General features: G+C 42.2%; 1 protein-coding gene across 1 annotated transcript in view; it reads right to left on the bottom strand.

Moving 5' to 3' along the window:
• Window positions 1-16,202, bottom strand: part of PNCK (pregnancy up-regulated nonubiquitous CaM kinase) — a 65,679-nt gene that overhangs the window by 32,092 nt on the left and 17,385 nt on the right. Inside the window, exons 2-3 of the mRNA XM_063432729.1 lie at window positions 15,111-15,213; window positions 3,553-3,684 (exon numbers count right to left, since the gene is read on the bottom strand). Coding sequence (XP_063288799.1) covers window positions 3,553-3,684; window positions 15,111-15,187 — 209 coding nt within the window. The 5' untranslated portion in view covers window positions 15,188-15,213. The remainder of the gene's footprint in view (window positions 1-3,552; window positions 3,685-15,110; window positions 15,214-16,202) is intronic.

The following is a 16,202-nucleotide window of genomic DNA, read 5'->3' as shown; positions in this document are numbered from 1 at the left end:
GTCCCAAAGACATCCACTAGCAATTGTCCTGAATCCATTCAGATATATACGCAGGGTTATTAACTGAAGTGAGAATTCAAAGTGAATTTCAAGCTTAAAGGGACACGCTAGGTACCAAAACAACTTCATCTAGATTAAGTTGTTATGGTGCCCGAAGTCCCCTGGAGACACTCTTACCTCAAGGGGTTAAATCGTCCTTGAACAGTTTCACCCCAAAGTTGCGTCTAGTGGAGATGTCCACTCCACCCCTCAGGCGGTATCCAGCTTTCTGAGGTTTCAGATTCAGAAGGGCAGAGTGCCATCATACAGGGGTGCCGCTAGATGGCTGAGAGAACTAGCTTGGAAAGAAACTTTCCTTTTCCAAGCCAGTTTATTGAGGCTGGAGGCAACGTTAGGGTTAAACAGCTCGAGAACGGTTTTACCCCTTGAGGTAAGAGTGTCACCAGGAGACTTATGGTACCATAACAACTTACTTTAGATGAGGTTGTTTTTGTGCCTGAGTGTTCCTTTAAGGTCAAAATTACTAAATGTGAAACAATCTCCAAGCCAGCTATGCTTTTAGTTGGCTATTGTAATATCCCTAATATTGAAATTCGCTGTGAAGTCACTTTAAATTCTCGCTTTATTGAAGAACCCTGATGATGTGTTATAATGTGCCCCTGACTGTATTCTCCCTTGTCAGCACTAAAATCAGGGAAAGGATGGAGTCAGGTTATCCAGACAAATGGATCAGATATGTGTATAATGAGATCAGAGCTGTCCTCTGCCCATTGAGCTTTATAATGAGATCAGATCTGTCCTCTCTGCCCATTGAGCTTAACGATGTAATTAGTACAGCCCTCTCTTCGTTCAGCTTCACAATGCAATGAGAAATATCCTCTGCCCATTCAGCCTTATAGAGTAACCAGATCTCTCCTCTGTCCATTCAAAATGATCATGTTATCGGACCTGTCATATCTCCATTCGGAGCAGTGGTAGTTCATACACAGGGGTACTCAGGGCAATATTCCTTGAAAAAAATATATTTTTTCTAATAGAATGTTAAAGGAACACTCCACGCCCCTAAAGCTCTTCAGCTTGCTGTGGTGCCTACGGAGTTAACAGAGTGTCAATGTCAATTGCTAATGGTTTGACAACTTACGTGGGGTCTATTGGTGTCAGCTGCCGTGAGAGCCGTAAACTCTCTTCACTGAGCTGGCGCATCATATGCGCTCTCTACCAATGCACAGCAGCAAGGTTTAGCGCCGGGGCTAAAATGGAAACTCATTGCTTCAGACTCTACTAAAGGCTGTTACTGGTGCCTGCCCAGTGAGCCTCAGGTAAGTCGGGAACTCCTGACACCACTGCACTGCTCTGTAGTGGTTATGGTGCTTGAAGTGTGTGGGTTAGAGGTTTCATTGCTGACACTGCTGTCAAATATCATAAAACACATACAGTAATGTTTTAGAGGCAAAGGCAGTTAGCTTAATGTAAAGCTTGTCAGCTTAACATAAAATAAAAATGTATATATATTTTCTTTTTGGGTGAGAACAGGCTCTGAGAGAAGTGGACTGACAAAGCTGCAGTTTAGCGCAGCAATGACACGCATTACGCCAATACGCCTCGATTTCCGGAGAAGGATCCAATGCCGCATACCCCAGCTCAGCAGACAATTACACATACATAAAAACGTGAGGAGATTTATAATCATTGTCTCTGTGGCATAGTACTAGACCAAGGGGGGGGTGGGGGGAGGAATACATCAGAGTTCCCTGCTACAGGTAACAGCCGTGAGCAGGAAAATAACAGCATTCACTGTGGGTGCAGGAGAAACAAAGCACAAATGATGTATAAATGTTCCATTGACAGTCGATGCAGACTGAGTAGCTAGCAGTCGGTGATATACTACCTGCTGTTAGCTGCTACGGTACTAATGCTGTTCTGGAATTAAAGCATTCATGTCACGTTTCAGTATATGATCTAATACAGCAAAATATAGTGCCTATATTGTTTTTTACAGATTTTTTTTTATTTTTTTTGTACAGTTGTTTTTTTCACTATATATTTAGATTGATGTAATTTCACTTTGAGTAAAACATTTTTACAAATCAACTTTATACGTAAAATTTCTGATGAATTCATCTCAAAACAGACTTTGTATAGGAATTCCTATTGGAATCAATGTGTAGTAATCTGACTTTGTTGACATGACAATCAGGAACAAAGAGAATGTTGGGAAGTTGAGGTACATTTGCATATTGTATTTCTAGGCAATTCTGATGGTCTCATTTTAACTCAAATGTGCCCCATTGTTTTGAATAATTAACGTTTAAACATATTACATGATTTTCCTGTATTTCACTGGCAAATCCAATTTTGAAACCTTCTACTGCATACCTGCCAAGTGTCCCTATTTACCAGGGACAGTCCCTATTTTGGGCTCAAGTTCCTCTGTTTTTCTTTTCCATCCTAATAGTTCTTGTCCTAAATGACACTTTAGTTAAATTGTTATTAGTAAGTCACCTAAAATATATCAGAACCGACCCCGCCCCTGGCCACACCCCTGATCATACCCCCTAAAATTAAAGTGGCCCTATTTGTCTATTTGAAATGTTGGTTGGTATGCTAAACTAATCATTCAAAGTAATTACCAAATTTAAGACCAATGTAGCCAAACTAAAAGCAGAACTGATTTGGAAAATGTCTCTAATTTCGCCGTTTTGACAAAAATGTTGAAATTCACTTTGAATTTCTCAATGTAGTAAAAAAGCCTGTTAATAAAACACTAATCCTCTAACTGAGCTTTTCAAAACTCTGCTATTTCTTTTAGATAGTCTCTGATTGGCGCAATGCGGCTTTTGCTGCAGGCGCAATGCGCTTTTGCTGCACGCGCACTAGCCTTCCAATTCTTTTCTTTGGTAAGGCATTGGATTGGCTCAGATGATCGACCTCGAGTAAGAGATGTGAAGGTGCAGTCTGGAGAGTCACCAAGGACTGTTGAAAGAGTTTAAAGGATTACTTCAACCACCATTATCACTTGTGCTTTTAGATGTATCATGGTGGTAGAAGTCTGTACAGCATTTCTACTTGAAATACCGCACATACAGAGGAATCTGCACTTTTATGCCAGGGGCTAGTTGCACTCACAGTTCCCTTTCTCCCCTCCCGTAGGTGCTCTGAACCTATAAAAAGGTCCAATCAAATGCTTCTCTATGGGAAACATTTGATTGGACCACAGATGACGACAGATGGGGCATGAATAAAAAGTGAGGGAGATCTGCCCAGGACTGGAGTCAAAGTAAGGTTTAATTTATTTAAATAAATACGAGTGGTGGGCATGCTCAATAGTGCCCAACAGGGCATAATAAAGCTAAAAAAGAGAGTCAAGAAAAGGGTCAAAGTAACCCTTAAACAATAGCACTCCATCAGCTGACACTCGAGTACCCGGTATCTGTTCAAAGCAATAATTCCCATTAATAACTAGTCTAGTGACCTTCTAACCCAACACCCATACGACAGCTGAACTGTAATCTTAATGGCACTAACTCCAGATACTGCAACATGTTTTCTTACTTTTTTAGAACTGCGATTTCATTCTCCACCACAGCCTCTTTGCCTCGAAGAGCCTTCTTGGGGATACATTTCAGGGCCACTAAACGCTCCGAATCCTTCTCCTGGGCCAAAACAACCTCAGAGAAAGCTCCCCTAAAGGAAAGAGAGAAAAATTAGCATTCCATCTCGACTTTTAAATTATATAATACCCCTTACATTCTCAAGTGTCTATAATTCATAGCAACTCATATTGTCCCAATTCCATCTAGAGGTTGGGAGCTGTGTCTTATTTGCAACTGCAATTTTTTTTATACATTTACCTCTCATATGCATTATTCACTTACAGGGAAATGGAGGTTGCCATTTTCTATAGAATTGCTTAAAAAAATAATTCCAAACACCTATAGCTTGCTGAAGTGCTTTATGTATGAAGTGTGTCTTCTTTTTTATTTTTTATTTTATTTTATAATTTCAATTGGAATTGGCACTTTTATAAGTTAACTAGCGATCAATCAGATAACCAGTCTTGTTACTTCCTGGTATGTTTAGCTCAGTGAAGCTAAACTCAGGAGGCAGAACCTTCCTTGCAAAAGACTTTGGGAAGTCTGTAATTGGGCAGCCATGGGAAGTCTGGGCGGGGTTAGAAGTGGAGGGCTTGCAAAGACTGCAGAAAAGAGATCTGCAGCTTTTGTAAGTTTTTTTTGTTTTTTTAAGACACACCCAAAACAACAAAATACATAATTAAATGCATGCATGTGTTCATTTTGGGCATATCTATTGAATATGGATTTATTTATTTATTTTATTTGGGCAGCAGCGTCTCTCAATAGCAGGCAAAGTGATGCCCTTAACTCTTGCTAGTGACCGCATCGGGTACTATAAATGTGAGCATTTACAGTATATTCCTGCATGATCTTGCCTGGTATAAGCGCACGATTTACATGCGTACTGCCAGAGACATAAGTCGGACTCTTTGAGAATTTGAGAAAGGAGAAAATGTGACATCGCCATAGAAACCTAAAGCAGAAACTATATAAAATGTAAACCTCTGTGATAATTCATTTTGGGACATTTCCACTGCCCCGCATTAAATTAATATTAGTATCAGGGTACCGATTTTCTTTACTTCCCATCAAGATACGCAAACTGTGACAACCACAGGTCTAGATAACGAACCTCAGATCATATTTATAAATATTAAAACACAGGACACTATTGGACATAATTACAAAAAAAATAGAATTTTAGTAAATTGCTTAAAGTAAAAAAAAAATGGAGACTTTTTTTTATTATTTGTTAATGTTGTTAAGAACAGGACTCCTACAAACTACTAGACGGTAAGTTAATTGGAGCAGTGCATTTGTACCTCTTATTTCTGTCAATATTCAATATTACTTAATATGTCAACTATCCCCATTGCAAAGCGCTGCAGAAAATGTTACCACTATCTAAATTCAAATAATAACAGCATTGGCAGATTTTAAGATTCTTATAGGTTTATCGTTGATTTGAAGTGGTTATGGTGCATGTAGTCCATACGTGCTGCGTTTCGCTTTGAGACATTAACCCTTTTGCTGGCAGACGTGGAACAAAGTTCCGGGGTGGCTAATGTAAATTCTGTGCCACATTGGCATCTGCTTTAATCCTTGTTATATTATTATATCCAATCTCAGCTCTGGAACATTGTAGCTATGTAATGATGCGTAAATAATGATTCATATATAAACATAAAAACAATGGAAAAAAAACTAGTAGGCCTATTTTGTTCTCCATATTCCTGGAATTTCACTGGAAGAATGTTTGTATCGATTCCTTTGCTTTTTGTGGGTACTACGAGTGTTAGACTTTTTGACGGGACAACCGCCTACTCATTGTGTGTGCCCCTCAACCCACGCACACAGCATCAAGACCTCACTAACTAGCAGTACTCCTCGTTAGCCGGAGTAGGCTGGAACCAACTCCCACGGACTCTGCCACTGCGTAGGAGGAAAAGGGCAGCCATAACGGCAACCAGCCAGGCTGACATGATTGAAAAGAAACGAGGTGGAGGTGGAGAGAGATTGGACTAATCAGCTGGCTTTTTGGAGGTGGAAATGAGCGATTCACGGGGTTCATACACAGATCCTCGCTTATTCCCGAGCACACAGAGACCGCACGAAGCACAATGCCTCGGAATTGCTGTTTCTTACAGTAACTGACTGCTACAACACCTAAGCACGGATGACTGCTCTCCCCTCCCTTCCCCTGACACAACATGTGCCAGAGAAGATAATTAGGACAATGAGAGCAGGAGGAAAAAAAAAAATAAAAATCATCAACAACAACATATTAATATAAAGCAAGTTCAGTTTGTGACTTGCTAGGGATATAAAACCATAAATCATTCAGCCTCTGCAGTAGTTATCACCTTGGACCAATCTATGATCTTGAAAATGATGAAGAAAAGTGTAAAATAAAAGCTTTTATGACGCCGAAAACATTACTATTAAAAAAATGGAAGAAATGCTGGTCATTCTGTAAATCCGATACATTTCCACAATTAATATTCTATTCCACGATCTGCTATGTCTGCTATAGTCCTCTCGCGTGAATCAGACTATGTTGAAAGAGAAGGTCACTTTGTTTCATAATCCCTTTTTGTTTTTTAGATTATTTATGTTTGTATGCTTTATGCCTCAGGACTGCCATGTTTTTGCACGCCTCTGGTACGCTTTTTTTTTTTTAGCCAAATTACAAATGATATAAAATAAGGAAAAAAATTTGTTTTGTAACTAGGAACAGGTTACTCGCTACCAATGGTTTTCATCTGCTGGCCTTTCAAAGAAGCTACGAATGAATCCGAATTTCTAAAGGGATACTGCATGATCTGTTATATGCACGAACGCTAGGTCTTGGGCCTAGTGGTCAAGTGCGAAGCCTTAAAACTGTTTTGCTGACTATACTCACTCCGTGACACAACGAGAATTGTAGATTTTAAGTACAATATCAGGGTGACTTATATAAACACTGCACAGACTTTAGAGGGAATTGGAATTGGAAGGAAGACAATTGAGATAAAGTATAAGAGGATTGGGGATAACAATTATATGGCTTACTATGAGTCATATCAAGTCTGCATTACATAGAATCACTCACATTCTGACTGATGGGCAATAAGGTGAAAACACTGCCTTAAAATCAGGGATGCTTATAAAAAGAAATGCACCCTTTAGATCGGGGTAGACAACCTTCATCACTCCAGGTGTTGTGGACTACATCTTCCATAATGCTCCTATAGCCAGACTTCCACAATATATGGAATGCTGAAGGCTGCCTAACCCTGCTTTAGATCTTTTACAAATAATATCTATATAATACACTTTACTTTCTTCCAGCTCCCAGAGAGCAGGGGAGCAAGAGAAGAGGCTCAACGGAGCACCAACTGCTAGCTTCAGCCACCCGCTGATAGGAGGGAGGGGTGGTTGGCTGCTGTGTCTGAGGAATGGGTAGAGGGACTGGAGCGGGACTCAGAGATAGTGAGGGAGCAGAGACTGACATCTGCTTCCTCACAATTCCCAGCATGCTGCACTAGGAAAGGCTGCCAGTAACAGCTAGTAACATTAATTGTGAGTGTGCAATAGTTTGTGTGTATATATGTGTGTGTATATATATATGTGTGTGTGTGTGTATGTATATATGTGTAACAGTATGTGTGTGCGTATATGTATAACTGTGTGTGTGTGTGTATACTGTATATATTTGTCATAGTGTGTGTGTAACTGATTGTGTGTATGTGTGTAACTAAATGTGTGCATCTGTGTAGTATTGTGTGTGTATATGTGTAACAGTGTGTGTATATATGTGTAAGTTGGGAATAGCAGAGGCCCTTTAGGTAATTGTGGGACTTAGAGGGCTCTTAGATCAGGGTCCCTCTCGCCCTTTTATAGCCCCCCTCCCCCTGCAGCCAGCTGGTGGCAAGTGAGTTGTGGTCAGTTCCTCCCACCTTGTTGAGAGCCGTGTGGGGACGTAGCTGCAGGCACACAAACAGGAGGGGGGAGGGAAGCCAAAAACTATGCCTGTACATCTATACGTGTCAGTGTGTGTCAGTTTCTGTATGTGTGTTAGTGTTTCATACACATAGTGACACACATACAGTTGTACATACACACTGATACACATGCAGATACACTGACACATACAGATGTACAGAAACACAGATACAAACATTGCCACACATGCAGATACACAGACACACATTGACACACATGCAGAGTCTTAGACACACAGACTTACTGACACATATACAGATATAGGCACACAGATACAAATACTGACACACACGCAGATACACAGCTACAGTGTGTCTTTGTATTTGCATGTGTGTATCTACGTGTGTTTGTATCTCTGTTTCTGTATCTGTGTCAGTGATTGTATTTGTGATCAAAATGATTCCTGATTCGTGTTTAATGTGATGTAATGTGGCATGATCAGATACTTATATAATCTAATGAGTTATACCAATAAACTCAGAATTGATCTGGACCTCACAGTGGTGTTGAGTTTCAGTCAATTCTCCAGGCCCTAACACACACAACTGCATTCAAAAGCCGACACTACACAGAAATAAACCTTTTTTATTGTTGTAATAAATTATATTTCTGACATTATGAGAAGTTGTTCTTTGTGCCCGCTCTTTTTCTTGTTTGAGCACGTGCATGTATGTATCACTTTTATGCATTCGATCTTTCATACCTATTTCAGTGGCCAAATTGGCCCTTCAGAACAATTTGTCATCCTTGATATATATGGTAGTGAGCACTTTTTATTTTACTTAATTCAGTCTCCACTCATTCCAAAAATTATTGAAAACTCACTTCTTCAAGAAAGCATATCAGTTAAACTGTTAGCAGGTTTTTATCCCCCACCCCCATGATTCCTCTCCTGCAACTGTCAAAAATGACCTACTAAGTAGTGATGTCCCGAACGGTTCGCTGGCGAACATAGCTTGTTCGCGTTCGCCATGGATGGCGAACATATGCGATGTTCGGTCCGCCCCCTATTCGTCATCATTGAGTAAACTTTGACCCTGTACCTCACAGTCAGCAGACACATTCCAGCCAATCAGCAGAAGACCCTCCCACCTCCTAGACAGCATACAATTTAGATTAATTCTGAAGCTGCATTCTTTTTTTTTATTATTATTATTATTATTTTTTTGTAGACAGAAGTGTGTTATATTTGAGCATGCTAGGCTGAACGTACGTATATCATGGCTACCCCACCACCCCACCATCCTCAGCACCCCACCACCCTCAGCCTCAGCACCCCCCACCACCCTCAGCCTCAGCCCACCACCCTCAGCCTCCCCACCCTCCCCAATACCCTCAGCCTTTCCACCCTCCCCACCACCCTCAGCCTCCCCACCACCCTCATCCTCACCCCCCCACCACACTCAGGCTCAGCACCCTCAGCCTCACCACCACCCTCAGCCTCACCACCACCCCCCACCACCCTCAGCCTCACCACCCCCCACCACCCTCAGCCTCACCCTCCCTCACCACCCTCAGCATCACCCTCATCATCACCCTCCCTCACCACCCTCAGCATCACCACCCTCAGCATCACCACCCTCAGCATCACCACCCTCAGCATAACCCCCCTCACCATCCTCACCACCCTCAGCATCACCGTCCCTCACCACCTTCAGCATCAACCTCAGCATCACCCTGCCTAGCCACCCTCAGCATCACCCTCAGCATCACCACCCTCAGCATCACCACCCTCAGCATAACCCCCCTCACCAACCTCACCACCCTCAGCATCACCCCCCCCCCCACCCCCAGCATCACCCCCTCACCATCCTCAGCATCACCCCCTCACCATCCTCAGCATCACCCCCCTCAGCCTCACGCCTCACCACCCTCAGCCTCACCCCCACCCCCACCCCCTCAGCCTCACCCCCACCCCCTCAGCCTCACCCCCTCACCACCCTCACCATCAAACCCCCTCCTTCTCACATCACCCCCCTCCTTCTCACATCACATCACCCCCCTCCTTCTCACATCACATCACCCCCCCTCACTCTCACATCACCCCCCCTCACTCTCACATCAACCCCCCCTCACTCTCACATCAACCCCCCTCTTTCTCACATCACCCCCTCCTTCTCACATCACCCCCGCTCACTCTCACCATCACCCCCCTTTCCCTCTCACCATCACCCCCCTCACACCATCACCCGCCATACACACAACACACTTCAGTCTCAGACAAAAACGCAAACATGCTCACCGGAGACATACATTCTCACACACAAGGATACTCTCTACCAGACACACTCTCAGGCACATACACAGGTAAACTGTGCATCAATGTGTATATGTGACACTTTTTTGTTAGTGGGGCCTCATGTTTGAGTTTCGCCTAAGGCCTCATAAAGTCTAGAGCCGCCTCTGTTCCACGTTATCAACTGTGTATTTATATCAGCAGCTCCACCACTAGTTATAAATCAAGTGTGAGTCGCCCCATGAGATGAGACTAGTGAATAACATAATACATGAACGGTTAAGGTAAAGGCATGTAAGGAACTACGACAATAAACTCTTTAGGAGGTGAAATAATGACATGTTTAAACGCTTGCTACTTTACGATTAGTTAATGTGCAGAGAGCAGTTCATGTGATCAAAGGCATGGTCTGGAGGATCGGCTATAGTGGGACATGCTTGGCAGGCTGCTGTTTACTGCTTTTGATCATCCGATCCCTTCTGGGCAACAGGTGCAGACCCTGGGAGTCCCTGATACCTGGAACAACAAAGGCAAGTCTCTGGCTGAGTGCCGGGTTCGCGGCTTGATGTGGTGGAAGCTTGTTTTGTCGGGTGGTCAGATCTGTCCCGGTGGTGCTTTACGTCCGGTGTGGGATTGTGGTGGCTTAAGGTGGAGGCAAGTGCTTGACGTGGGGCAGGCTCTGCATTTCTGTTTGTGCCTCCGGTCCCGTCTTCGACGCCTTTTGCGTTGGTGGATTTTAATGGGGACTGCTTCGCTTAGTTGTGGTGGAGCTTGTTGGGGCTGTGGTGGAGCTTGTTGGGGCTTCCTGCTTGTTATTTGCTTCCAAAATTGATTAAAGTCTGTCCAGCTTAGACTCAATATCCTGCCATGCTTTGCTGGTACCAGGAGGACACGCGGCTGCCGCAATATTGGGAGAGTCGCAGATGAGTATGTCAGCCTGGGCGGCTGTGCTCTGTGCGTCCATTAGCTCCAGACAGCCTTGGACGCGGGGGGGACCGGGATAACCCCCACCGGTCCGAGGGGGGGTAACGGAGCTCCTGTTAGGAAGTAGCTGCTCCTGGGCATCCCAGGATCGGGAGATCGTCCGCCTCTCCCGCCCGGTGACCACCAGGCCACACTTGCCACGCGGTGGTAAGTAAGACTCTGTCGAGTTGCTGACCGCTATTAAGCATGTCGGGTCGGTCAGGTAGGAGCAACATTGCTGGGTCATCCCCTTCTGGGGTGAAATTCGCTTGTTGATAGCTGCTTAAAGTGAGATATTGAGGGAGCTCACACGAAGTGCGTCTTTCCTCCATGACAGCTAGGCCCCGCCCCCCGGAAGCTGCATTCTTAGCGAGAGGAGGGACAGTGTAGCTGCTGCTGATTTAATAGGGAAATCGATAGCTAGGCTACTGTATTCAGTGTCCACTACAGTCCTGAAGGACTCATCTGATCTCTGCTGTAAGGACAGCACCCCAAAAAGCCCTTTTTAGGGCTAGAACATCAGTCTCCTTTTTTTTTCCTGTGTAATCTAATTGCAGTTGCCTGCCTGCCAGCGTGTGTGTCAGGCTCACAGCGTATACTGTGCCCGCTTGCCCAGTGCCACCACTCATATCTGGTGTCACAATAGCTTGCATTTAAAAAAACTAAACTTTTTTGACTATAATATAATAGCAGTCAGTTTCCTTCACACGTGTGCGTTTCAGGGCCTGCCAGGGCACAGTGTCACACCAGTGCAACTCATATCTGGTGTAACAGTAGTGTACATTTAAAAAAAAAAATACAGGGGGCTTGTTGTCACCTTTCGGGGACCCTTGGTGTTGTACATGGCTGGGTGGAGGAAGAGACCTTCAATGACATCAGTGAGGACAAGGAACGGGACATGGCTAGCTTGGTATCCAACCTTGTGCAAATGGGGAGTTTGCGGTTGTGCAAATGGACTGTTTGCGGTTGTTTGCCGTGCGTTAAATGGGGAGTTTGGTCTGTCACTGTGAAACGGGCGTAACCCTTACACTACCTGATAGATACAACATCATACCTGATGTTTTAAAGCACGTTATTCCAAACAATTTAGGAATGTTAGGTTATTTATGCCTTTTATGGATTAAAACCAGACTCTGCATCAACTATGTAATTTTCCATGAGAGTTTTGCCATGGATCCCCCTCCGGCATGCCACAGTCCAGGTGTAAGTCCCCATGAAACAACTTTTCGATCACTATTGTGGCCAGAAAGAGTCCCTGTGGGTTTTAAAATTCGCCTGCCTATTGAAGTCTATGGCGGTTCACCCGGTTCGGGCGTTCGCTAACATTTGCGGAAGTTCGCGTTCGCCGTTCGCGAACGGAAAATTTTATGTTCGCGACATCACTACTACTAAGCCCTCAATGAATACTTTTCTAACAACCTACTTCATACCCCTACTTTTACCCTTTGTGTCACTATACCCCACTCCATCTAGAATGTAAGCTCATCCACCTCTCTGTTCCTGTACGTCCAATCGTCTGGTTAAAATTACATGTCCACCCAATGTACAGCGCTACGGAATGTGATGGCGCTATATAAATAATAAAATAATAATAATCGTTGAAGTATGCTTTTTTTTTTTTTTTAATGGATCCCGGATTAAGAAGTCATGTGGTCACCTTAATAACTCCCTAGTAGAACATCAAAGCAAAGTTGTCTACTCTTGCCCCAAAGTTGTTCCCTGTCCAATCTGATCCTAACGTTCAGGAGATGTATTTGGTGAGACACATATATGAAAAAGACAAATATAAAGTCAGATAATGCAGCCACCGTACCGATATAAAGTGACAGACAATGTAAGCGTGAGCATGACAGCTCTGTGTGAACTGCTAGACAGAAACAAACAATTTATATTGCTGTCTCTGTCCTTCGTAGCTATTTCCAGCCACTTCTTTGGAATGTTCAAGCAGCTTTTCTGCCTCATTTCTTCTTCTTCCACCTCGGGTACCCGATAGGGGTAGCAAGAAATATAACTAGATGTCCAGATATAACTGTCACTCACAAAAAGGCTGGCAGTTTTTAAGAAATTTCTATTCAATGATCGATCGTGAGAGCAGAGACGTTTCTCTTTCGATCTGCTCCTTCGTGATGGTAATAAATATTATTACTAAAAGAACTATGTATGTCGTAATAACGACTGCATTTACTACAATACAGTACAAATGGAATGGTAAGCTAAATGAAATAGCCCTCAACAGGCAGTAGAAGATCGGACAATGTTGGCGCAGTTTCACGATGCAGGATTTTATAAGTTATATTGCATTTTATTGCAAGGATAGTTTATAGAAGAGACTTCTATAAACACAAATATTCAGTCCTATTAAAAAAAAAAAAAGTTGCTTCTGAAATCTATTAAAAGGACCCTTTAGTCACCAGAACAGGTACAGCTTAATGTAGTGGTTCTGGTGTCTATAGCCTATTCCTGCAGGTTGAGCACGGTAAACACTGTTTTTTCAGAGAAAATGCAGTGTTTACATTGCTGCCAAGGAACACCTCTAGCAGCAGTCACTCAGACGACCACTAGAGGTGCTTCCTGGGTCAGTGCTGCACAGTGTTCAACTTCTTCACGCTCTGCATGGAGGCGCTCAGCAGTCCCCATAGAGATGCATTGATTCAGTGCAGCTCTATGAGGATGTGCTGATTGGCACAGTGCAGCGTTTTGCCGAGCATGCGCAGTAGCCTCCCAATGCTTTGCAAGGGGCGGGACTTTTTATGACTAATTAAAGACATTTCAATACCCTTGTACAATTTGGATGATGGTAACTATAATAAATACCTTGGTCTTTTTCTCCTGAAGTTCAAAGTTAGAGTTCAAAGTTAGTAGATAATTAGGGCAGTGAAGAACTAGTTCAGCGGACATGGTGCGGTGATACAGAACTGGAGAATTGAAAAATGCTTGGGAAATGCCTTAGGCTTTCATGAAATATAAATAAGCACGAGGCTTGTAGATGCAAAAAAGTCTGGATATATGGGACAATGTACAACCATATTTCATGTTTCAGTGATAGTTAAAATTCTAAAAAACAGCATTGAGTGTTTTTGCTTAGTTTTTTCTATTTTTTTTTTTATTTTTTTATTTTTTTCAGCAACACCTGCTAGACTCAAAGATTTTACTCTTACGGTGACGCAGATGTCATAACACCTGACTTATTAATAGGACACATCGTTGGGGCCTAGACCGCCGCTAACGAGTTCAGCCAAGAAAGGAGGAAATCGATATACTGTGCTGGACAATCCTTAAATGGGAAATATGTATCGTTATAGTGATAAGTGCTGTGATATAAATACAATAAGCTGAACCAATTTGCTACGGAAATCGTGTATTTAAATTAGATTTAGTTTGTTTAGTACATAGAAATACTTGGTCTGATCTGGTTAGAACACAGTAATTATTGTTACCATGACAAAGCTAAAAAAACACGGCTATAATTAATTGCCTTGGTATGAACGAGCAATTGTGTAGCTTCCATTACGATATTGTGTCTGTTACATAAAATATTCTCCTTTTTAAGGATGACACCTTCCTAGATAGCTATCATGTCATGTAATATTACAAGTTGCCCTGTGTTACATCGTAACGGAGTGACGTCATAACCACCCAAGCAGCCAGCCCAGAAACCTGGAATATGAGCATTAAAATAAACACTGGGTTATTCACTACAGTGAAGATTGTTTGGAATTCAGAGTGAATTTCAAATTTCAATTAAAAAATAACCCAATTGGGAAAAAAAACTCCCCAAGCCAGCTATGCTTCCAGTTTTGTCTAGTTTGGATTAAAATGTGAAATCCACTTTGAATTCCCAACAGTTCTCACATTAGTGTATAAATCTGGACTTTCCTGTAATTGTATTGATTCCAATAAATATTATTCTACTCGATTAAACTCCTTGGTATGTTATTGTCCTCTCTGGCCTCAATGACCAAAAGTTATCACCAAAAAAACTCCATTATATTACAATCTTTAAATTCAACAGTGATTCTATGAATTTTTTTTAAAAAATCATACCAATTAGGGATCTAGCAATCAGAACAATTAAAACAAGTGTTGCCATCATTATAACATATCAATGATGTAATCAAAGATGGTTTTGCCAGGATTTGTCTCGCCGTCATGCATGAACTCTGTCATTTATACCCCGTAATTTACTGGATAGTCTCTAGTATGTTTCACAATTAAAATTCTCCAAAGGACCTAATGAAACCAAAAACACTTAAAGGCATAAGGTATAACACATCAGGTCACTGCATATCTTTAAGAAGGTCATAACCTTTCCTCCATTGATTTAAATCCCCCCTTCTTTGTCAGATACTCACGCTCCCAACTTCTCCTTGATGTCATAAACCATACTGATGTCCTCCACTTTCTTCTTTCCGTTCTTCCCAAGAGGCATGGTCGTAATTCAGTCTAACTGGTGTTCTGTAGAAGGAACATGAAGAGAGATATATATATATATATAGAAGCTGAATTAAAAAAGACCCTGCTTTATTTTAAAACCTTGTGTTGCCAATTAGAGTGCAATTCATGGTCGAATGTCTACTTGCCGACTGATGTTATCATAGAACACAGGTAGCCACCCAATAGCTCTCCAACAAAGTACCTTACAATTTATAGTTCAACAAAAAATGGAGAGTTAAAAAGCTGTCTTAGATACAACATCATACTTTACTAGAAATATACATAGGATTATATTTCATTAGTCCCTTTATGCAAATAGAATAAATAATACATTATTTGGACAGAGCATATTATTATTATGGTCATTAATATAGCGTCAACATATTATGCAGCATTTTTTATAACATTGGGATATTTGATATAAGTAATATGCATATGGAATATAACAGCAACACAAGGAGAAGGACCTGCTCAAATTAAGTTAAAGTCTATGGATATGGGGCAAAGGCACATATGAAATATAAAAGCAGAGAGGTGGAGGGATTGATGGATAAGATGTCGAAATAAACTGGTAAAAGTAATGTGTGGAAGAACCGAACAGTGGTAGGAGAGAGCATGAGCTGAGTTATTAAGGGCAAAGGATGTGATGAGGGCAGTGAAATGAGAGGAACATCACCCATGAAGATGGTAGGCTTTTCTAAAAAAAAGGTGCATTTTCAGTGACTTCTTAAAGGACTGGAGGCTACGGGAGAGTCTGATGAGATGGGGTAGCAAATTCCACAGAAACCGAGAAGCCCTTAAAATCATGCAGATGAGCATTGGCCATTCAGGAACGAGTAGATGTTAGGAAAAGGTCATTGACAGAGTGGAACATAAAGAGGTGTGTTTATTGAGTAAAGAGGAAATGTAACAAGGAGTGGAGTTAGTTGCGGCTTTGTAGGTTAGTGTTAGCAGTTCGGATTGGATCCTGAAGAGTACAGGAAGACAATGTAATGATTGGCAAAGGGCTC

This window comes from Pelobates fuscus, chromosome 9 (genome assembly GCF_036172605.1).
Source record: "Pelobates fuscus isolate aPelFus1 chromosome 9, aPelFus1.pri, whole genome shotgun sequence".
In the NCBI taxonomy this organism is placed as follows: Eukaryota; Metazoa; Chordata; class Amphibia; order Anura; family Pelobatidae; genus Pelobates; species Pelobates fuscus.
This window is presented reverse-complemented; position numbering and strand designations above follow the sequence as displayed.